This window comes from Carassius gibelio, chromosome B22 (genome assembly GCF_023724105.1).
Source record: "Carassius gibelio isolate Cgi1373 ecotype wild population from Czech Republic chromosome B22, carGib1.2-hapl.c, whole genome shotgun sequence".
NCBI classification, from domain to species: domain Eukaryota; kingdom Metazoa; phylum Chordata; class Actinopteri; order Cypriniformes; family Cyprinidae; genus Carassius; species Carassius gibelio.
In genome coordinates this window covers 13,129,888-13,155,153 of record NC_068417.1, presented here as the reverse complement: position 1 = coordinate 13,155,153, position 25,266 = coordinate 13,129,888, and the positions used below count along the sequence as shown (strand labels likewise).

Below are 25,266 nucleotides of genomic sequence, written 5' to 3'. Positions count from 1 at the left end.
TGGATTTACAATAGGCCTACTAAGTGTATAGTTACTTCAACCCTGATACTACATCAATAATTTGATAACTGAAGAATGGCACACAGCAGTAGATAAGCTGATCCTAGGTTTAGACATAACACAAGGAATAAATTAATTTGTTTTATTTGTACAGATTGCAATGTAACTGTAAAATAATGTAAATATTTAACTTTGTAGTTCTGTGCATACAGTATTTGTTTACATGTGCACTAGAACTGTTTGTAAGTGTGTATTGCTACTAGAACTTACATTTCAAAGTACATCTGTGCAATAAAGGTGTTCTTTTCTATAAATTCAGTATAATAAAATTATTTAATATATTTAACTGATACAGTAATTGTAAAATACTATAACAAACATTATTACAGTATGTCAACCATTACCTTTTTAATTACATTGTCACCTTTAATTTTTTTTTTAATTGTGCAAAGCTAAATATATATAACATGCAGTACATGCATCTTCATGAAACATCTAACGCATCTCTTTCATCTTTGACCCTAGAACTCTAGCACTATATATTCTAATTATATTTTATCAAATTGTTATTTATTTATTCTAACTGCTAGTTTTTCATCCAACACTAGCTTTCTGTATTCTTTTTCAATTATTTATATTTTTTTGTATTGTATTGTATGTGTGTATGTAGATAGATAGATTGATTGATAGATAGAGAGATAGATAGATAGATAGATAGATAGATAGATAGATAGTATTTAATAATTAATGATCTACTTAAAATGCCTCACATACCAAAACAAGCGGTTAGCGTGATTTCAAAGGACATTTAAACCATCTCTGATTGGTTTATTACATTATATTAACCAATATAATCTATAAGAGCTGTTGTATTGTTAAGTGTTGTATTGTTATTGGACATACTGTAACTATGCCTGTGATCATTAAAAAAAAACGTGTTCTTTATCCCCGCGAGGAATACGCGGAAGTAAGCGCAATTCCTTTGAAACTATCCACTGCGCATGCGCAAAGCAAGCAGGACGGCACCGTGGGAAATAGTTAGACCTACTACAACAAATAAAGAAAAATTGAGAAAACGTAAATTTGATCCATTATTTCGTTTTGGTTTCCTTGTTTATTATATTTCCCGTTTCGAGCTGAAAGCAATGAAACAACCGTCAGTTTTTCATATTTGGTTCATACAGAAAAACAGAAAAACAAAATATTGATTCGTTATTTCGTTTTTGGTTTGCCAGATTAAATGGAATAATTGAATGATCGGATGATACACGGACCGAAATAGAAATCATTTTGTAACCTTATAAAGGTCTTTATTATAATTTCGATCAATTCAAAGCATCCTTGTTTAATGAAAGAAATAATTTCTAAAATAAAAAAAAAGCTTTTGAAGATTTTAATTTCAGATTAATGCTGATCTTTGGATCTTTCATCAAAGAATCCTGAAAAAATGTACTCAACTTTTAAATATTGACAATCAGCAAATTGGCACATTAGAATGATTTCTGAAGGATCATGTGACACTGAAGACTAGTAATGATATAGAAAATCTAGCTTTGATCACATGAACAAATTACATTTTAAAATGTATTCAAATACACAGCAGTTATTTTAAATAGTAAAAATATTTCAAAATTGTAATGCTTTTGGTGTATTTTGGATCAAATAAATGCAGGCTTGGTGAGCAGAAGATAATTCTTTAAAAATAAACACAAATTAAAGTTATTGTTCAAAACTTATGTCTGGTAGTGTAGGCTGATTGTCTGGCAGCAGGAGGCGCTTTGAGAGCGGTAGAAGCTATGGGTAAAGCTAGCGGTTTCTCCAGTGATGGCTGTAATCAAAGCAGCTACGCTCATGAACGCTACTTTATCAGATAAAATGAAAATGCCATCCAAACTTTTCTGTAATGTTTTAAAATTATATTGAATATATATATATATGCTGCAGTATGTTTTCTGAAGATGATGACATCAGATGAGGGAGATGAGAAGTTTAGTCTGCTTTTAGATGTGTCGAATGATGTCAGTGTCTCGAAATATCTAGGTGTGGTGATTCGGTATTTTGACTCATAATTCCTCGGAGTTATTACTGGGGTGCACAATGGAGTCCACAAGATTTTAAAAGAAGAATGAATTAAGAAGATATAAACTACTACTAAAGAGTGTAACTGTTCAGTATCAGTGCTCTATTTTAAAAATAAAACAGTTACAGATTTAAAGCATCTTAAAAGAGATTTTGTAATATAAAGTGATCAGTCATATGGCGTTATGACTCAAATACTACACAAAGAAAAAGAAGATTTATTTATACAATGTTTGTAAAACATAAAGATATGATATCAACAGACGTTATTCTTAGAAATTACTTCTGCTTCCTCTGCTAGAGCAGGAAATGTATCTGCAGGGTCACATTTATTTTTCACACTTCTCATGTTCTCAGGCCACATGTCCATTTTCTCTTGCAGTGAAAAACATTGCAGAGCAAAGAGGACGAGACAGTAGGTTACTTCTGACAAGAAACAAAATCTACGAAAATTCAAAGAAAATTATATGTTCCTATTTTACAGTAATAATCACACTTTGATGTGTTCTCTCTCTTTCTTTCTTTCTTTTTTTTTGAGGAGCACAGCACTGATGGATATTTCTTGGTAAAGCTATTCTGTGTAAAGCAGAAGTCAAACTGGGAATGTCATGTGTTAAACCACACGCTACTGACGCATCAAGATAGACGCGCACAAACTGACACTAACCACAGATGTCCAGTTATAAACTCATGCTCATACAGATGCTGCTTGTGTATCTAGCAGATCTAACCACATCTCTATGCAGATGGAAAAATATCAGACCACAGCAGCTCTTATTTTTAATTTGCAACCGAGCTGCTAGAGCCTCAAACTGGCAGGAGCCTCTAAAAGTAGTAGAACAAAATGACTTATTTGCAGAACAGAAAATGCAGTACGGATTTTTATTTATTTATTTATTTTTCCATATCTTTAGTTTCAAATGATAAAACCGCATTTATTTCGGCAGAAAATCTCCAGGAGAACTTAAAGCTTCTCATTTGTTGACAAAACATTTATAACTGATTCTTCTTACAAATGTGGGAAGATGGATGTAAATGATCAGCAAATTAAAGTCATAACACTTACAGAGATTACATTAGTTTTTTTTTAATTGTATCTATGGCATTTACTGTGAACCGAGCAGCTCTTGAGACACTGAAATTAAAATATAAAATTTGATATATCACAATTCTGACTTTTTATCTCAGAATTTCTTGATATAAACAATTGCAAGTTATAAAGTCCGATTGCAATATATAATGTCACAATTGCAAGCTAAAAAGTGGCAAATGTGTCTTTTTTTTTATTTATCAGAATTGTGAGATAAAAAGTCACAATTACATTTTTTTTTATTCAGTGGCAGAAACGGGCTTACATTTAAAAACTAGAGAAAAACTGAAAATAAAAAGTATTTCAGAATTAATTGTATATTCTGCCGCTGTATGTGGTCATTTTTTACCATTCCCAAAATTCAGCCATAAACTCAGGAACTGCTGGGTGTCACAGGAGTGAAATTATCACTCAGATAAGAAAGTTTATGAGACCGTTTGAAAATGTATTATCTTCTAATGGCGACACCAGCATACAACACATCCTTCTTTTCTTTATCTTTCTGTAAAAGAAAACACACACATCACACAGGTATAATAATAAAGTCTTCTAAATTCTAATGTGTCAAATAAACCTTAAAGACTGACTGAGATTTTCTTTTTCTTTTTTATCTAATAAGAAAATGTATATACTGCTAAGCTAATAGGAAGCTTGAGGAAATGCAATTAATCTGCTTTATATCAGTGGTTCTCAAAGACAGTTGGATTTAAAAAAAAAAAAGATACAACTTTCAAATTTACTTGTTTTATGCTTTGTGTTTGTTGAGTTTTGGTTCTACAAAATGGATTTTACAGATCCTTCACTGTTTCATAATTACTTAAATATATATTTCAGCACAAATAAAACACTGACAGAAACCTCTGAACAGTATGAAATGGAAAATAAGATTACCCAAGATCCCATTTAATTGGGGTTTAGAATGAACAAGTGTTCATTATTTCACGTGTAAGAGACCTTCAATGTTTGATGTAGTATCAGTGATTCTGCCAATCACTCTACTTCAGACTCTACTTCAGTCTATAAAAATTCACATTTAACAATAAAAAAAGAAAAATAAATTTGAATTATGTTTACAAAAGAAAAGTTAAGAACAGGAGTCTAAAATCATATTGTGATATCTTTAATGCTTCTTGAGTTATAGGCATGTAAACTTTGGAAAAATATTTATGGCACTTTTTTTAACAGAAAGAAATTAGATAAATCTCTAGTTTCTACATTATTTCTTCCTCATATTTTTGCAAATTGACTAGTGTGAATTGACAAATTGGAAAATGTGTACAATTTAATGATTTACCCCTGGAGCCAATATTGAAATTCTAATAATCTCTGGAACTGAAACATGTAGGGCCTTAAAAATGAAGATACCAAAAGGCAAGTTTGTTTAGTTTGTCTTAAAGGACGTTAAAATATGTTTAATACTTCTTTAGTTACACAAATGCAAGCTTCGGAGTAAAAATTGAAAAGTGCCATTTCCCCATTTTTGAACGGTCATCATTGACACATAATGCAACAAAGATTCCTAAAGTCAACAGATTTGAAAGCCCATCTTTCAAGTTGAAGATCCCTATGAAAGAACGTGTAGATAAATAGTGTAGGAACTCGATTTGCGTGAAGAAACTAATCATAAATGTGCATTAAAAACGTTTTTTAAAAGAAATTGTGAGTAAAATTATTTCCGCTGTGAAAAACGATCTGATCGGAAGTGACGCAACGGCCGGTAAATCTCATCTCTTCGTAATGGAGTCAGACAGTGAAGAGGTTGCAGTAGGGGTAAATGTCAACTCTTACGATGGGCCATTGCCATATGATTAATAGCCACCTAGGCAAGAAAGGGGTCTGAGGCACAGATAGCAGGAAGCGAACAGCCGACTGCACAAAATAAGAGTCCCTTTCCTGCTCAATGAAGCAGAGTGAGCGTATATTGTACCTGTCCGCGCCCTGCACACACGGAGACAATGAAGGAATGTTCAGCTCAACTTCTCACGTGTTGGATGAGAAACGAAACTGACTCAACTTTTTTTTTTTTTTTGTAAAGTAGAACCTGCATACACGTTTGAAAAGCCAGAAGTAAATGTCAGTTCTGTATAAGATGATTATTTTTATTTTACCTTAAAATTATATCGACTGAATTTGGTAACGAATCTTTGGAAAACATTAACAAAAAATGAAGTATATTTGAAGAGAATGTTAAATTTGTGCGACTGAGTTCATTTTTTTTCTTTTCTTTTTTTTTTTTCTTCTTTTGTAATGGCATATTTTTGATAGTTTCTGAAAAAGTTACGTTCAGTTTTATAAAGTTTCTTTCATTATTATTGAAACAAATGTAATTCCATATTGCTGAGCCATGTTTCAATGAACACAAAAAAACAACAGTCTCTTACAGTCTTCTGAGTTAAATGTAGTAATCGGATGTTGTCCGGTTTATTATCCAAAGAGTGTACGTTAGCCAGTACGATGGTGGGGATAGCTGGCTTGTATGGTTTAGCCGTTAGCCTAGCCCGGATACCTGTGTGTTTACCCTTCTTCTGCTTCCGCTGTGGGCGAGATGCAGTAGTGGGGGTCGGTGATGGTGAAGGCCGCCGTAGCAGCGACTGTATGCGCGCTTAATATCGCAAGCCGTTTTAGCATTTAAAACATTGTTTTGACTATCCATAAATATAATTTTGGATAGTCACAATTGTAATTCGGATAGTCATAATTATAATTCGACTAGTGACAATGACAATTAGACATATCTGCAATTATAATTGCACTAGTAAGAAATCAGATTAGAAATATCTCTAAATACTTTATGACTAGTCAAAACTACATTTAAGATATCTGTAATTATTTTATAGATATCTTCAATAGACGCGTCATACATCCGCAAATGTAATTAGAAATATCTCTAATTCAATTTCGACTAGTCACAATTATAGTTTAAGATATCTGAATTGCAATTGCTCCTAGTCGAAATGCTGTTGTGTGACGTCAGAATAAATTTACTCAGCTCCTCCCCGCCTACTCTGCTAACCGCTAAAGACATAATAAAAGTCTGCTTTTGTTGTCACGGAGAGAAAAGCTACTGGATGAAGTGCTTCATGGGTTATTAAATAAATCTGGATGTAGCCTTGTGTGGTAAAATGTCTCCCGTGTGCATGTGTTTTAATTGAATCATGTTGCAAAATAGACCAAATGCAGTAATGTTCAATAAAGGCAGAAAATCACAAACTGCTCGTCTGAATTTATTTATTATATATTTAGACAATGAAAAACAATGTTTATTTATTTATTTATTAAAGAAAGGTAGGCCTACCTTTAAAAAAAATAAAGGAAGGCCTAATTTGCAGCTTTTATCTTACCATTCATTCTGAATTTTTCTCAGAATTGCGATATATAGACAATGCGAGATATACATTTTATAAAAGATAAAAAGTTGCTATTTCTTTATTAATTTATTTTTTAATTAATTTCTTAATTTAGTGGCGGAAACGAGCTTCCATAAATAGCCCACACGGTGGGAGTATTGTATTGTATTATAGCAAGAGATCCTTGATGATTATATTCTGCTGTGTTCAGTGATGAGCACCAATGTATTCTTTTAGGCAGGGGCTATCAACTGGCGACTGATGAAAGTGAAAGTAATTTGTTCCTCACTGCCAGTAATTGTAGCCTATAGTGCGATGACGAAGTTACGTTTCGTGTCTAATTGAATTCAGAAAACATACATGCTTTCAAAGAACTTCATAACATAAAACAGTATTATGTCATATAAAATCATTAAACATTAACAAAACCATGTTATACATTATATTTTACATAACTACACACTGTTTAGCGTGTGTGTGTGTGAACTAAAGGAGGATCTAACTGTCGGGGGAGGATTCAGACATTAGATTAACAGTCAGAATGTATTTGGTGGACAGTATTATTACTTTAGACACTTAAAGAAAATGATTCACACATTTGTTTTGTTCTGTTTGTTCTTCTGGCGTCTGATTGGTAAGTTATTAAACATTTTACAGCTTCATTCTGCTTCAGAGCAATAAACTAATGTTACTGTTCAAAAGTATTTTCATCCAGTTAAGATTCAGGTTTCTATTTGTGTTTTCAATTTGCATGCATCAGAAATCATGAGAAATAATTTTTGAGCATATTAAAGTCAATTGAAATGTAATGGACATTATAAAATTAAGTATAATAGAGGCACAAAAATGTTTTAAAAAACACTTTAAAACATGTTTTTTTTTTTAAGTGTTCATTGAAAGTGACATTTTGCAACTCTTCCCCAGCCAAATAAAAATGTATACAAAAATAAATGCTTAATAATACATAGTAATAATGAACAACTGTAAAAGTGATGTTAATTCATTGGTCAAAATGCAGTAAAACTATGAGTGAGATACTGTGAGCTGGATTTGTCTTGTATGAAAATATCCCATTCATAGAAGAAATGTATTGTGTATTGAATGTGAGCAGCATTAATAAACTTGTACTTTCATGCTTGAACTTGTGTAACTTTACTCTTGTATTTTACTGCACAGCTGATAAAACACCATAACAATGAAATGAGTGTCTGTCTCTGCTGCTGTTCTTTAATACACATTTTACAAACAAAACAACAGAAATCTTAATCAGTGTGAAATCTGTTTATTCTCCAGGTGTGTTTAGTGAGTCAGTGTCAGTGATGGAGGGAGATTCAGTCACTCTAAACACTGATCTTACTGAAATACCTGAAGACGATGAGATACTGTGGAAATATGGAGCTGAAAAATCTCTGATAGCTCAAATCAGGAGAGCTGCTGGAGTCTTCTCCACATCTGATGTTCCTGACGGTAGATTCAGAGACAGACTGAAGCTGGACAGACAGACTGGATCTCTGACCATCACAAACACCAGAACTGAACACACTGGAGAATATCAACTAGAGATACGTCGAGCAAAACTATCATCACAAACATATCATGTTTCTGTCTATGGTGAGCAGAGATCATTTGTATGCCCTTATATATTATTTTGTATTTTTTACATATTGAATTTTTAAATAATTGTATTGTTTAAGATGACACTCACTCACACACACACACACACACACTCACTGTGAACACAAAACCATTTTTAAACACATCAAATGAAAAATAGGACTAATGATTAGATTTATCCAGACTTGTTTGCTCATGTTTTCAGCTCGTCTTCCTGTTCCTGTCATAACCAGAGACTGTTCATCATCATCTTCATCATCACAGCAGAATTGTTCATTGTTGTGTTCAGTGGTGAATGTGGGTCATGTGACTCTCTCCTGGTACAAAGGACACAGTTTATTGTCCAGCATCAGTGTGTCTGATCTCAGCATCAGTCTCTCTCTACCTCTGGAGGTGGAATATCAGGAGAAAAACAGCTACAGCTGTGTGATCAACAATCCCATCACAAACCAGACCACACATCTGGACATCAGCAAACTCTGTCAACCATGTTCAGGTACAGCAGCGCTGATAAGAGCATCTATTGAATCTATGCAATTAATAAACTTGTTGATTTAACTGATACTCATAGCTTAAGAATAAATGATGAATGAAATGATGAATGAAATGATGAATGAAATGATGAATGAAATGATGAATGAGCTTCTGTCGTCATTAAGCCTACTAATGTCTTTCTAAAGGCTTGATTTTTTTTTTACACTTAAGTAAAAAAAATTTGAGTTCATCTAGAGACTACAGTCAGCTTACTGAAAATATTTCAATTATTTTTATGTATGTATTTATTTTCTTACAGAAGTCCACATCCATAGTTGTGATACAGTTGAAGCTGTGATGCGATTGGTCGTCACTGCTCTGATGGGCGTGGCTTCTGCAGCTGCTGCTGTTCTTCTGCTGAATGACGTCAGATCTGCTAGAGGATAAAACAGAAAGCAGAACGGATAACATACATATTCTGACATATATCATAGTTTTAATTGTAAAGTTTAAATTATGTGTGGTCTAAAAGTGTTTAGTGATGGTAAAACAGATTTTCCAATGTTTTCCACTGAATTCAATCAGAAAGTGTTCATTACTGGAATCTGGTGTTTTAGGAGACATCTGGTGGCCAAAGCGATGAACATTCTTCATTCTTTCATTTTCTTCTTTAATAGGCTACTTAGCAAGTATGCACTGTACATTTCTTTGTTATTTACAGTTGTCATTCCTTTTGTATTAATTTATGTAATGTTGCTATTTTCATCTTGTTTTATAATTGTTTGCAGCAACCATGAAAATACAAATGTAATATTTGTCACATCAATAAACCATCCTAGAATTAAACTGAACTGAATATTTATGAATCATACACAGGCCTGTATTATAACTGAGAAAATGAAGATTTGAACTTCCAGAATCTACAACAGCAGCTGCTTTCAAAGTTATTACAGCTCTTTTCATTTTTGGACAAATAATGTCAACTTCAGATCAGGACATTTCAATTATGAAATTAGAAATGAACAACAAGAAAGACAATATGACTGTGATATATTGATATGTGATATATACTGTTCCTGCCACAGAAACTCTGAAAATCTGTCATCAGTGAAATGGTTTAAATGTGTTTCTTATGGAGATGATTTTGTCAGTGCAGGTGAAATCAAACACAAATCTAAATACACACTACTCTTACTTCATCCATAGACATTTTTTCTAGCACTTGTTTGATTTTCTTCATGTCTGTTTGAAAAAAATATTACAAACAATTAAACACCAATTTTGCAAAATGAAAAGGTTTTCCTCTCACTACAGTATCTGTAGCTGCCCTCTAAGCAAAGTTATGTCCAAAAGATGTCTTTTCAACGTCTTTGTCACTAGAGGCGTACGTTGAAAAGACGTCCACTGAGGAGCCAGAATGAAAGTTTACATGACATCTGTTTTGGACGTGATCTGCACGTCTGATATAGATGCTCATGGAACCTCAAGCTTAAACACTAGTTCAAATGTGCTCATTGTTTCTATATGTAATTGCAAAGCAACTCACAAACAGAGTGTGTTTGTCCAAAAATCATGAAAATAAAAGAAACTTTGCTCACACCTTTGGACACTTTAGACATCTTAGCATCTGTAATTCACACATCTTTGGATTGTGAGAGAAACCAAACCTGAAGGAAAGACTCTCTGGCTCAGGATTCAATCCAGGATCTTCTTGCTGTGAGGAGCCAGTGTTTCCCACTGAGACACTGGTGCTGGTGCCAATAGTATCCAGCTGCAGACCCGCAGCACCACCAGCCATAGACAGTAAAAGAAATGGACACAGCGACCCCATTGAAACTCAATTGAGACAAATGAAGCCCATTTTTAACAATTTTTAGCACTTCCGTTTCTGACGCGCAAACTAAGCTTGATGACGTCAGCAACCTGTCTGACAGATGTAAATCTTCTAGTAGCTGTGAGTGAAAAATGGCATCGTTAATCTTGCAGAGACGGCGAGCTTGAGCGGGGAGTTCTTTGGCGTGAGTGAGCAGGAGTAAGTATTCTTATTAATTATCTCCCTTGACTTTTTATACCTCCACGTCCCCCGATAGCTTCATAGACAGTTAAAGATTGCCTGCGAGCTTCTCCTCTGGTCAATACAGTAATGTCTGTACTGTGCGACAGAGAGTCGCTGGTTATGATGCAATCGTTAGCCTATTTTTTACAAAAACTGTTTCTACGGGGCCATAATGTAACATAGAAGGTAATGGAGCCCTTTATACATTGTCGTGTATCTTTAGAAATAAATAATTGACAAATGGAGTCTTTAAACGCCTCAGATGTAAAGTTATTCGCTGTCAAAGTGACGCCAAAATGAATGGGAGTCAATGGGATGCTAACGCAAGTGAAGTTCTGCTACAAGATGGCGGCACCCGGCCGACTTCAACTTCCGGTCGGCTTCCTTGCCGCCTGCCACCAGCGCCTCCAGGACCCCGCCGTGAGGACCCTGCCACCAAGACCGGAAGTGAGGGGTGGAGTTATAATTGTCAGAGACCTATGCTAAAGACACAAGCACGGAACTGGAAGTGAGGGTCGGAGTTTACTGCCGAGTAGCGCCACTTACGATTTTGGAGCTTTTAATAAACACGAAACGTCATACTTTGTTATAATGATGCATTAAGGTACGGTTACAGTACAATAAGCATTTTAAAACATGAATCTTGTGTAATATAATTGTGTAGTTATCCGTTTCATTGCATTATAAGAGTTCCTTCCTGATCATGCTATTGAAAAAAGTAATGCTTGAAACTTATGTTGGGTTTTTATATAAAACATCCTTTATTTTTTTAAGAACATATGTGCAGCATGCATTTTTTATTTCAAAAATATTTAAAAAATGAAATTGAAAAAAACTCCAGAGCTTTGTTCATGTGCCAGATTATTGGGCGCTTCTTTATTACAGAAAGTTAAAGGAAAATGTGACTTTAATATTTATTTTTCTTTAGAACAATGTTTATTGTTTTTAATTATACAAGATTGGTAACAGGGAAATACATTTCCATTTTGTCACAGTTATTTCCCACCCCAACAATAGAACTCATCACTTATTCCTCCCATATAGAAATACATAAAAGTCTCAGACAAGAAGCAATCTAAATGCAAAACAAATATTGCAAGGTACCCTAAAACCAAATATACATTACTGTATGTTCTAAATTCCCTATGTGTGTTTATAGTGGAAGGACTATTATTATGAATGTGTGCCGCTAGTTTATGTGAGTTCCGCTATTCCGGTTTCACTTTCATTTTCAATAGCCGATTGCTCCGCCATTTCCATCAGGTGTTAATGTGCGTGATTGAATGTAAGTTTATTTAATCATCCCTGATTTTAGGTCAGCTATGTTTATTTCGTTGTTGTGTTTAAACATTCAGCTTGTGTAATCGAACCTTACATTGTTTATAATGTTGTTATATTTAAGATATACCGTGATTCAAATGTGTATGCTCATGTATTGTAATGGTTTTAATGGTTCTTATTGGAATTCTAATGGTTTTAATGGACACTGTAATGGTCTCTGTGGGTCTCTATTGGTATTTTGCTTTCTTCTATTGGTGGCGTGTATTGTCTATTGGATACCATTAAGGACCAATAGAACACCTTTAGAAACTTCTAGTGGTATCTACTGGACACCAGTAGAAACCATTATGACTCCAATAAATTTAGTGGTTTCTTTGGAAAACTGTAATGGTCTTAGTGGGTAGGCTACTGCTGAAAAAAAATGAACACACAAACAATAGAAACTATTACAAAATTTGTAATGGTTTTAATGGTTATAATGGGAATTATGTTGGTTGTAATGGTCACAGTAATGGTCCCTGTGGGTCTCTATTGGTAAATTGCTTTTTTCTATTGGTGGTATGTATTGTCTTGGATTGCCACCATACGTCATTTGGAAAGGTTATTTTTAATTCATTTAATTTTTTTTTTTTTTTTTTTTTTTAAATCAACTCGACTCGTCATGGCCTTCAAAATTGACTTGAAAAGTTGGTCTTTGTTTTGTCTGTCGGATTTGGTCCAAATTTAGCCCAAAAATAGATGTGAAATAACAGTGAAATTCTGCGTGACTTCCACGTGCTGTAATGTGCGCGCGCGCAGAACTGGAGCGGAGGACGTCACCATGGAAACGAGGCGGCAGCCCAACCGTCAAGCAGCTGATCGCTGACACTCAATGTGGTTTCACTTTTTTTTTTTAGGTAAGTTTAGTCTATTAAATTACACAAATAGTACATTAAAGTGTTCCTGACACTTTATTTCATGTAAATTATACGCTTTCGTTTAATATTTACTTTATAGAAATGGTTTAGCGTCGTCAGAAAAAGTCCGTTAGCATCTCAAAGGTAAGGCTAAATACAAGAGGTAACGATCATAGACAGTAAAAGAAATGGACACAGCGACCCCATTGGAACTCAATTGAGATGAATGAAGCCCAGTTTTAGCGTTTTTTAGCACTTCCGTTTCTGACGCGCAGACTCAAACGAAGCTTGACGACGTCAGCAACCTGTCTGACAGATGTAAATCTTCTAGTGGCTGTGCGTGCAAACTGCCATCGTTAATCTTGCAGAGACGGCGAGCTTGAGCGGGGAGTTCTTTGTCGTGAGTGAGCAGGAGTAAGTAACGTTATTCTGATTAATTATTTTGTATAGTATTTTAAAATGTAACGCCACTACGCCATATTAAGTTAATTACCTGCGAGCTTCTCCTCCTGTCTGTACGGTAATGCGACAGAGAGCCGAGTGGTTATGACGCAATCGTTAGCCTATTTTTTACAAAAACTGTTTATACGGGGCCATAATGTAACATAGAAGGTAATGGAGCCCTTTATACATTGTCGTGTATCTTTAGAAATAAATAATGGACAAACAGATTCTTTAAACGCCTCAGACATAAAGTTATTCGCTGTCAAAGTGACACCAAAATGAATGGGAGTCAATGGGAATGCTAACGCAAGTGAAGTTCTGCTAAAAGATGGCAGCCCCCACCCGACTTCAACTTCCGGTCGAGTTCCTTGCCCCTTGGTAACGATAGACATGAGGTCTTGTTTATTAAGTTTGGGCTTTTAATGTCATCTTGTGTGTATATGAGCTCGCTCTCTCTCTCTCTCTCTGTCTCTGTCTCTCTCTCTCTCTCTCTCTCCATATATATCAATGGATGAATGGAAGTAACTTAACCGAATTACTTTAACCCTAAAAGTGTCCACTGTTTAATCCTAAAATGTGCACTAACGTAACCGGATAACGTTACATCACTTACATAGAGCGTGAAAATGGACTGAAACCTTCAGGTTTTGATCTTTCATGGTAAACACATGAATACAAACTTGTTCTGTGATTTCAGAAGTGCCAGAAAAAAACCTCTATGACGCAGGAGAAGTTCCTGATTTTAACATTTCTGAAGGGGGCTGCTGACAGAGAGGATGAAAACATACACATTTTGATGTCCACGCTGTAGGAGCATTACTAAATAAGTAAAACTAAAATATATATATATTTATTGTAAATGATTATATAAATTATATATTCTGTGAATTATTATTTTTCTTTTCTGCATTTCACCTCTGCTATAGTATATGCCTTATACCTGGCATTGTATAATAAATATTGTTGTCTCTGTGACAGTGCTTATGTTCCTAGGTTCTTCCATGCTGATGGCTGTGCTCTAGAGTCATATCTCCTGTCGAAGAACATTTTTAGACATTATGAACCATGAATAGTAAGCAATTCGTCAAACATACACCATTCAAAAATGTAAGGGTCAGATTTGTCATGTATTTCAAAGACATATTTTATGCTCACCACTGCTGCATTTATTTGATTAAAATACAGTTAAATTGTGAAATTAACATTTTTTTAATAACTATTTTCTATTTAAGTTTGTTTTAATAAGTGATCAAAGCTGAATTTTCAGCATCAGTCTCCAGTGTCACACAATCCTTCAGAAATCATGCTTTGTGAAAACAAGAATAAAATTGTACAAAATATTTACATATAAAGCAGTTATTTGAAATTGTACTAATATTTCACAACATTACCATTTTTATTTATGATCAAATAAATGCAGTTTTCTTAGTGTACATGAGACTTATTTCAGAAACATAAAAAGATCTCTATCTCCAAGCTACACACTCTCACACCAAAGTGACTGTTAAAAATCATTTAAACTTTGTGTCAGTACATCATAAATAGGAAAAGGCATCAGATCACCATCTGTGATTTGTTGTTTCGTGCCGCATCCAGTGTAGAGAGCATCACTGATTAGAAAAGGCTCTGTTGTATTTTGTTGTGCTGTCCAGTGACGACACAGTGTTAGAACTCTTGTTAAATATCATTACATATGATGTATGTATGACGCCATTCAGCACTGATAGATCTTTTCTATTTCAGAGACTGAAAATCATTGATAAAGCACAAGGTTACTGTAACATATTTAAACAATATTAATAAGAATTGATAAAAATGCATCTGTGACTTAATATTGCTTCTTATTTTTCAGTGGAAAGTTCTCATTAAACACATAGCTTTCTTCTCATCTTTGTGCATTTTCAAACGTTGTGCATATTTCTGAATCATTTTTTTTTTTTACTTCATAATATTGGTTGTCTTCTCTTGTTTCAGAGTTTAGCTCCAACCCCAGTTAAGCAGACCTGAGCAGCTGATCAAGGATCAGCAGAAACTCTGCAGAACGGTGGTCCTCCAGCCCAGGACTGGACACCAGTGTTGTAAGTCATTCTCCCTCTTTATAGTGCATGTTCAGGACATATTGCAGGAGATCTCAACATTGTCTCTTAAGGTCCACTTACATGCAGAGTTTTGCTCCAACCTGCAGTGCACCTGAACGCATTAATCGAGGTCTAACTATTAGTGTTGTCACAGTACCAATTTCAGTACCAAAGCAAAACACAAAAACATGCTAATTATTTTTTTTTTTAATTATTATTATTAGCCGCACTTATGCTAACAATTAACTACTCTAATAACAGTGTTCATTTCAATCCGACATTCAAATTACAGTTATATATATATATATATATATATATATATATATATATATATATATATATATATATATATATATATATATATCCTGATAAATACAGGTGCTGGTCATATAATTAAAATATCATCAAAAAGTTGATTTCACTAATTCCATTCAAAAAGTGAAACTTGTATATTATATTCATTCATTACACACAGACTGATATATTCCAAATCTTTATTTCTTTTAATTTTGATGTTTATAACTGACAACTAAGGAAAATCCCAAATTCAGTATCCCAGAAAATTTGAATATTGTGAAAAGGTTCAATATTGAAGACCTGTTGCCACACTCTAATCAGCTAATTAACTCAAAACATCTGCAAAGCCTTTAAATGGTCTCTCAGTCTCGTTCTGTAGGCTACACAATCATGGGGAAGACTGCTGACTTGACCGTTGTCCAAAAGACGACCATTGACACTTTGCACAAGGAGGGCAAGACACAAAAGGTCATTGCAAAAGAGGCTGGCTGTTCACAGAGCTCTGTGTCCAAGCACATTAATAGAGAGGAGAAAGGAAGGAAAAGATGTAGTAGAAAATAAGTGTAGAAACAATAGGGATAACTGCACCCTGGAGAGGATTGTGAAACAAAACCCATTCAAAAATGTGGGGGAGATTCACAAAGAGTGGACTGCAGCTGGAGTCAGTGCTTCAAGAACCACTACACACAGACGTATGCAAGACATGGGTTTCAGCTTCACATTCCTTGTGTCAAGCCACTCTTGAACAACAGACAGAACCAGAAGTGTCTCGCTTCAAAAAGGACTGGACTCCTGCTGAGTAGTGATATATCAGACCCAAGAATGCAGAAGAGCTGAAGGCCACTATAAGAGCAACCTGGTCTCATAACACCTGAGCAGTGCCACAGACTGATCGACTCCATGCCACGCCACATTGCTGCAGTCATTCAGGGGAAAGGAGTCTTAACTAAGTATTGAGTGCTGTACATACTCATACTTTTCATGTTCATACTTTTCAGCAGGCCAAGATTTCTAAAAATCCTTTCTTTGTATTGGTCTTAAGTTATACTCTAATTTTCTAAGATAATGAATTTGGGATTTTCCTTAGTTGTCAGATATAAATAAATATATCAGTCTGTGTGTAATGAATGAATATAATATACAAGTTTCACTTTTTGAATTGAAATTATGATATTCTAATTATATGACAAGCACCTGTATACACAGAATTACTAATTGAACTGCTTTTATATATTTAATAATTAATTTATTTGTAATGAATAAAGGGATTTTACATTTGATTATTAGTTTTTCTTACTTGAATGCTTTTGTTCGGATGTAAAATAAAAAAGTGAATTATTATTAAGAAAAGAACTGCAGGAAAAGATGCAATGTTGCTCAGTGATTTTGGTTTGGAACCTTTAGAAAATAGAAAAGAGTTGACTTTGCCAACTCTTTCAACTTCAAACGGGTGTAGCTCAGTCTTTTTTTTATATATATATATACAGTTATACATCATTTTGAAGGACTTTTTAATGAGGAAAAAAAACCTCAACTGATTTTTGCTCATTGTGACTAACTTTGCCAGCACAGGTCACATATGATACTTAATTTTCACTTGAGAGTGGTCAGATTTAAAGTCTGAGATTAGTCCATCAGTTCTTGAATTTCAATTTTTGTTTATGTGTGTGCGTGTGTGTGTGTGTGCGTGCGTGTGTATGTGTGTGTTCAAAACAAGAGTGTCTGTCTCAGAAGCTGAAGAAAAAAGGTCACACCTTATAGGAAATAAACGCCTCCTAAGTGTATGGAAATACCTGGCTGAGGAGATCAGTGACATAAACCAGATAAAACTGTCAGTGGTAAGTGTTTACATAGCCATATCCGAATGGAATTGCTACAACCTCTTATCTAATATGACTCGAAGTGAATAGAGACTATGTACCATAAAAAGTAGATAATGTAATTATTCAAGCCTATTTGTGAAACTGGACCACAAAACCAGTTACAAGGGTAATTGTTTTTATTTAATTTTTTAGATTTTTATTTCAATAATAATACTAAATAAGTTTTCCATTGATGTATGGTTTGTTAGGAGGACAATATTTGTCTGAGATACAACTATTTGAAAATCTGGAATCTGATGGTGCTAAAAAATCTAAATATTGTGAAAAATATTTCAAATCCAGAGCAAAGCATTTTATTAATAAAAAATTAAGTTGATACATTTATGGTAGGGAATTTACAAAATATATTCATGGAACATTTTCTTTTTTTTAAATCCTATTGATTTTAGGCATGAAAGAAAAATCAATAACTTTTTTGAGACTGCCATATAAATATATGTATGGATAATCTCACATACTGGTAATGTGGTACATTGTCCTAATGAATTGTCCCTTTTTTTCCTTTTTTTTTTGCAGGTCTGAGACAGCTACAAGCCACAAAAACAGTTCATAGTTCCTGCATTTCTATAATGCATTAATGAATAACAATAATTAAAATAAAATGTAATGTCAAGGTTTTGTGTTAATTCCAGCTATGTTGAGTATTCTGTGAATAATTTTGATTTTAGGTGCATATTCTTAATTCTTTGCAAAACAACCTGAACTGTTTGCTATTGAAAGGTTGGTATGAAGTTTAAATAAATAAAAACATTATATTCTTGACAAAACCTGTGTACAGTTTGTATTAATAATTTAAATTATTTACTTATATTAATTAATGGCCTAATTACCAGCTATCAGTTAAACATTCAAATCAGAACCAATATAAAACTGCAACGAAAACTATTAAATATATGCAAATAAAGACCAGTACAAACTTGCAATGGAACCATCAGAACCATTACAAAACCAACGGAAACCATTAAATTTGTTTTAATAAAGACCAATACAAACTTGTAATGGAACCATCAGAACCATTACAAAACCAACAGAAACCATTAAATTTGTTTTAATAAAGACCAATACAAACTTGTAATGGAACAATCAAAACCATTACAAAACCAACAGAAACCATTAAATTTGTTTTAATAAAGACCAATACAAACTTGTAATGGAACCATCAGAACCATTACAAAACCAACAGAAACCATTACAAAACCAACAGAAACCATTAAATTTGTTTTAATAAAGACCAATACAAACTTGTAATGGAACAATCAAAACCATTACAAAACCAACAGAAACCATTAAATTTGTTTGAATAAAGACCAATACAAACTTTTAATGGAACCATCAGAACCATTACAAAACCAACAGAAACCATTACATTTGTTTTAATAAAGACCAATACAAACTTTTAATGGAACCATCAGAACCATTACAAAACCAACAGAAACCATTACATTTGTTTTAATAAAGACCAATACAAACTTGTAATGGAACCATCAGAACCAATACAAAACTGTGATGGAAACCATTAAGTGCAAATCGTGACCAATACAAACTTGTAATGGAAACCAATACAAACCAATAAATCCTAATGGAATATGCCCAAAACACACTACGTAATGGAAACCATTTGGTAATGGTTTTAATGGTTAATTGCTGATGGTTTGTAATGGTTTTGTAATGGAAACCATTAGAATTTCTGTAATGGTTTCTATTGTTTTTTTCAGCAGGGCCGTTAATCCTCTCATGTTGATTAATGTATAATGTGACAGTAGCAAGTTGTTAGTAAATTACACGACTGTAATTTACATTTAGCAGATGTAAACTGATGTTTGTTTATTCTGTTTATTTCAGAAAGACCACATTTAACACTTTGTGGCCATAACTTGTACAATATCCAGTCTAATTGGAGCAATGTTGTGCCATCTGCTGTGAACCCTAAAATACTTCAGATAAAGAGTTGAACAGTGCCCTGTCTCCTGTCACACTTCTTACCGGAGTCCCGTGGTGGATTAGCATCAACACCCCTACCGATCTATTAGTCCCGTTCACTGTACTTTACGCATAAGTTACATTTTCCAGCAAAACACATAACAAAACAAGAAACTAACAAACACTAATACATATAATAATAATAATATAATAAATGACCAATATTATTGTTGTTAGTGTAGTAATTAAATGGCTTCCATATTTCTTCATATACATCCATTTTGTTCTTAATAAAATGTTATTTTTTCCATGGCCATACACTGCATCATGGCATTAATCCACGCTCCAATAACTGGGGCGTCAGGCCTTTTCCAGTTTAGAGCTATCATTCTTTTAGCTTGTAATATAGCATAATCTATACATTTCCTCACTTTAATATTTCTTATAAATGTATGTTAAGATATATTATAATTATAAATATAAAATATAACATAAATATAAAAATTATATAAATATATATACACACTGCTTCACTGCTGCTAAGCGTAGCTTGTTTTCTTCTGTCGAGTCTTGTAGGGATTTCTGCACTGGAATATACATATCTTGATTCATTTAAAATTAATCATAAGAGGGTAAAAATGTAATAGTGGGCTGGAGTAAATGTCCGGTATCTACCTTTCAGAGAATCCCCCAAAGTTTTCTAGAAGAATTAGACCACCACCTCCGAATGTTTGGAAAGTTAGCCAGTGTTCATGGGTCTGGTGGACACGCTGCATTTTTTAGATTACTTGTATTTTGGCTTATGAGGACACAGATGTCCTTATAAACCATGTTTACGTTCAAATACCTATGTCATTATACACATGAAAACACACACACACAATACATTTTTATTTATTTATTTATTTTATAAACCTACAGACCCGATCACCATACAAGGGTTAAAACGTCACCGCAAGGCCATTTTCAACACACAAAAAATAAATGAACTTCATCGACAGGTTGTCTTAGCATGGGCACTAATTTAAAAGCATAACTTTTCACCACAAAGATGTTTTATTTGGAACAATAAGAACATTTTATTCAAGAATAAGTCTTTGTTTTAAAGATAGTTGGTTCAGTAACGGTTTAATTTTGGTGGAGCAATTGTTTAATGAGCAAGGACTTTAGTTCAGGTACTCAGAATTTCTTTCAAAATACCAAATACCAATAACCCCAAAAGAATTTGCTACATTTTTGGGAGCCATTCCCTCTGGTTTATGTATGCTTTTTAAAAACTGTAATTGTTCCTCAGTATCTGCATCCTTGCCCAAACCTTGTGATACTCCTGTTGGTCAAATTTGTTTCTCTGAGTCAAAAGCCAAAAATTATAAAATACGGTCTTTATTTCTTAAGAATCTGATTTCTGTTCCACCTGTGATCTCCTTTTGGAATAATTTGTTTGGTAACCTTAATTGGAAGAAAATCTGGTCTCTAGCACAAAAATTCTTTCTCACTTAAAAAGTGAAAGACATTTATTTTAGGCTCATACACAGGCTCTACCATGTAAAGAAGTTTTTACAAAGATTTAAATTTGACATTGATCTTACATGCTCTTTTTGTTTGAGTTCTGAAGAAACTGTACACTTATTTTGGTCATGTCACTACACTCAGAAACTGTGGGATGATATTGGTGTGTTTGTCAAGTTAAGATTATGCCAGGTTTCTCAGTAAATATTAAAAACATTATATTTGGGTATTATGACCCCGACCCTACAAACGAAAATATAATTTTTGTTATCAATTTAATTTTTTTCCTAAGCAAATTTCACATTCACAAATGCAAATTCTCCAACTGTAATCCTGTCTTCTCTGTTTTTCTAAAAGAAATGGAAAACTATTTGAATTTGATCTACTAATAAGAAAGCTATAAGGACTGTTAGAATTTGCTCTGCCTTTGATCTCCTTGTGTAATTATGTTTACATTTTGGCCCTCTTTTCCTTTTTTTTCTTTCTTTCTTTAGTTCTATTTTATTCTTTGTTTTTTATACATTCATTTATTTTTTGTGGTTGATATTATGTGATGTATGTTTATACTTTTGTATGTTTTTGTGTTCTGCATTAATAATAAATAAAAAAAATCATTGAACCATCCGTATAATTTTTTTTTTTTTTATACAATGGAGTATGACTACATATTCATGCTTCAATAAGATGATAAATCCTAACACCAATTAAACATTTAACAGATAAACGCTGAACTTTACATATGCGATAATTTTTCACATGTCAATAAAATTAGATAACTCACCATGCTCTCCGCCACGCTTGTGTTTTAAGACAACTCCGCCCCTCACTTCCGGTCCTGGCAGCGGGGTCCTCATGGTGGGGTCCTGGCAGCGCTGGTAGTGCTGCGGGTCTGCAGCCAGGGACGGACTGGGACTAAAAAACGGCCCTGGACTTTGACTAGGCCCGGCCCAAAGCAATTGGCGCGCGGAAACTTGACAACAACAAAAGTAATGCCTGGCATGAGTGTCACAAGACTTTAACTGTGGCTCATGATACCATACCATCCAAATTATAGCAATAGCACTGATGTTGACTAGATGTTGGGCCCTATTTTAACGATCTGAAACGCAAGTGTCAAAGCGCGAAGCGCAAGTAACTTTGTGGGCAGGTCTCGGCGCTGTTGCTATTTTCCCGGCAGGATAAATGGCTCTTGCGCCCGGCGAAAATCTTAAGTGGGTTGGTCTGAAGCAGCTTCATTATTCATAGGTGTGGTTTGGGCGTAACGTGAAATAAACCAATCAGAGCGTCATCCAACATTCCCTTTAAAAGCAGGTGCGCAAGTTCCATTATGGATTGCTATTATTATGGCGTATTTACCAGGCGCACGCCAGGAGCGGTTCACAGCCGAGGAGACTGATGTTCTTGTAAGAGCAGTGAAAGACAGAGAAGTTGTGTTGTATGGGGATGGGAGAATAATTAGCCTGAATAATTTGTAAGCTAGATTTATGCCTATTTTGTTCACATCTTCGTGGCACACCACAATGATTTCCGTCATCTCATGTGTTAATATTTTTTTAGTGTAACAATTTATGATTTGCAAAAATAACTGTTGCATCTGTGTAGATTACATGAGCAAAGTGTATGCGCGTTGTGCACGCTATACATTATGGTCAAGCATGCGCCCTTAAAATAGCATAATGAACAACGCGCAACGCGCAACGCGCCACTGACTTTAGACTAGGTTTTTTCTGGTCAGTGGCGCAATTGTTTAATGGGACAGCAAAATAGCACCAGGGATTGTTTGCGCCGGAACACGCCTCCTTTTTTGCGCTGAACCGCCCAGGGAGCGCAAGTTCATTCACTAGTTTAGCGACGTGCTTCTGTGGAGGGAAAAGCGCGCTTTGCGCGGGTGCAAAATAGGAATGACACATGCGTCGGTGTACAAAGTCAATTGCGCTGGGTGCAAGATAGGGCCCGTTGTGTTAAAATGAAAAAAAAAAAAAAACCTCTAGGCTGTGACTACGACTTGGGTGCGCTTAAAGTAATTTCACGAGTTCACATCTACGTATATTAATACAGTAAGTTTATGCGTATTTGGCGTGCTGTCCGGGTGGAGGGCTCCGAGCTCGGGAAGTGGCCCGAACCCAGAGTACTCCCCCCGGTTGTGGTAAGAGTAGATGGATCTATAAGTGAGGAGAAATGGGGTGGAGGAGGGATGCTGAAAACTGTCAATGAACAGAGGTAGGTTCTGCTGTTATTTATACCTTGTCATGAGTTGATTACTGATTGGTCTCCACTTGTGTTAATCAGGTTAATGAACTGTGACTGTTCCTCCCGAACTTTGTTATAAAACAGCATTTAAAGTTGAGCTGGTCTTTCTCTGCTCTTGGTCTAACTAAAACAGGTTTTATTTCAAGATAGCATGGAATAGATTATAAAATATGATGTTATAACAGCATATTTTACAATCTATTCCTATTTTATGCAGTAATTAATCTTAGTGCACAAATAATAATGTCACATCTTAATGAAAATACACTATTACAAATGTAACTTCTGTATTCAAATCTTAAAAGTTTGTAAGCTTTAACTGTAACGTTACCAACATTTTTAAAAGAAAAGGCACAACATATTTCTTAATATTAGCTACTGCATGTGGCATTTTATAGCTAAAATGTTGAAGTTTATCTGTTTTAACTACTGTAATCATAAAAAATTTAGCAGCCTGAATATCACTTCCTAACATCATCTCTAGCAAGTAACTCTCTTTCTTCTCATGTTCCATACTTGGATCTGGATCTGCCTGTGGAACCAGCTCATCTTTCTGTCCCTCATCATCTTCACTGGTGGCATGTTGCTGCATAAATTTCTGGCTCACTTCTTCACTGCTGCTAATATTTAACTGCAAGGTGCTGCTGCTGACTATGCTGCAATATTTCAGAATCTAAATTCCGCAGTTTTTTTCCTCTTGCGATCGCCTTCTCAGCCCCACCCTTTTCTTTCCGTTTTTTACCCGCGGCCAAGTTATGCATATTGTTTGTTTATTTCTATGCTTCTTCAATCAAACGTCTTTGCTGATGGTTTCTTCCTACTCTTCCACTTCTTCTTCTCCTTACTTGGCGGCCACGGCCTGTGCAGCCGTAGACCGTAAAAGAAAGAGTGCAGCTGGCATCCAACTTAAAGGTGCACTGCTGCCACCTACAGTACTGGAGTGTGAAACAGATTAGTGGGGTAAAAAAACCAACAGGTGATGACTGCGTGCGTGGTGGGTGGTGGGCCGGCCCGCCGGCCGCCCTGGAGTACCGGCCGTTCTGTGATTCTCCAGATCACACAGATGGCCAGTCCGCCCCTGTCTGCAGCTGGATATATCTTGCTGGTGCTGGTGAATCAGTTCAATTCAATAAACCGTTTGGAGAAAACGGTTCACCTTTTGTGCTTGACGTAATGATGTCATTGGAGATGATTGCCCTTAATTCAAGCCTTCGATTTACCCACGCTCATAACATTAACACAGAATCAAACCAATATCCCGGAGCAATTCATGTACTCAAACAGTACACTGACTGAACTGCTGTGAAGACCAAACTAAAGATGAACGCCAGGCCAGATAATGACTCGTTCTCGAGTCAAGAACTGTTTCCGTCAGACGAGTCCCATTCGAGAACCGAGGAGCAGATAATACTGAGCATGTGTGATTCAGTGTGAAGCAGACTGACACACAGAGCGTCTGAACCGAACTGATTGACGACTGAATGGTGATTGATTCTGAATTGATTCTGTGCTAATGTTATGAGCGCGGGTAAACCGAAGGCTTGTCATCGCCAATGACGTCATTACATCGAGCGCAAAAGAACCGGTAACCCGTTTTCTTCAACCGGTTTATTGAATCGAACTGTCCGAAAGAAGTACTGGAGATCCGAAAACCGATGCAACCGGATATCATACACTGCAGTGAACGCGCTCACAACAGACCCGGAGGAGAAGTTTTTGCTATTTTTGAACCAAGATGTCTTTTCAATGCTTCAAAAAATTCTAACTGACCCTCTGATGTCACATGGACTACTTTAATGATGTTTTTCTTACCTTTCTGGACATGGACAGTAGACCATACACACAACGTATTCCCACCTCCCTGCCTGCGGGTGTCGCTGTTGGACAGTGTTTTCTCTACTTCCTGTTGGCCTTCTGTAGCTAATCGTAGCTCAGTGTAGCCGTTTTTATTTTATTTTTCTCTAGAATCTTTATCTTACTATCACTCTCTGTTTTTTGTGGTAAAATATAACTTATTATAATGGTAAAATATAACTTAATTCACACCA

The 25,266-nt window shown here is 35.0% G+C and overlaps 2 protein-coding genes and 2 long non-coding RNA genes across 7 annotated transcripts in view; 3 read left to right on the top strand and 1 right to left on the bottom strand.

Moving 5' to 3' along the window:
- Window positions 1-9,450, top strand: part of LOC127987106 (SLAM family member 5) — a 67,904-nt gene extending 58,454 nt beyond the window's left edge. For 2 of the 3 annotated variants that reach the window (XM_052589403.1, XM_052589402.1), the window contains 3 exons: window positions 7,810-8,127; window positions 8,336-8,626; window positions 8,924-9,450. In XM_052589403.1, coding sequence (XP_052445363.1) covers window positions 7,836-8,127; window positions 8,336-8,626; window positions 8,924-9,051 — 711 coding nt within the window. In that variant the 5' untranslated portion in view covers window positions 7,810-7,835 and the 3' untranslated portion in view covers window positions 9,052-9,450. Of the gene's footprint in view, window positions 1-7,007; window positions 7,151-7,809; window positions 8,128-8,335; window positions 8,627-8,923 lie in introns of those variants that run through there. The other variant, XM_052589401.1, reaches the window with a different exon arrangement.
- The window catches only part of LOC127988026 (SLAM family member 9-like), a 291,317-nt gene that overhangs the window by 21,843 nt on the left and 244,208 nt on the right, over window positions 1-25,266 (bottom strand). The gene's annotated exons all lie outside the window — the stretch shown is intronic.
- LOC127987166 (uncharacterized) lies at window positions 11,707-19,497 on the top strand. The gene is made up of 2 exons (XR_008161078.1): window positions 11,707-11,945; window positions 19,382-19,497. It is a non-coding gene; the product is annotated as an uncharacterized LOC127987166 (long non-coding RNA).
- Window positions 12,363-18,728, top strand: LOC127987139 (uncharacterized). 2 transcript variants are annotated; one of them, XR_008161046.1, is made up of 7 exons: window positions 12,363-12,837; window positions 12,938-12,981; window positions 13,979-14,108; window positions 14,260-14,353; window positions 15,256-15,359; window positions 17,374-17,494; window positions 18,056-18,728. It is a non-coding gene; the product is annotated as an uncharacterized LOC127987139 (long non-coding RNA). The 2 variants fall into 2 exon arrangements; XR_008161047.1 differs by lacking the exon at window positions 12,938-12,981 and having other exon boundaries at window positions 18,056-18,725.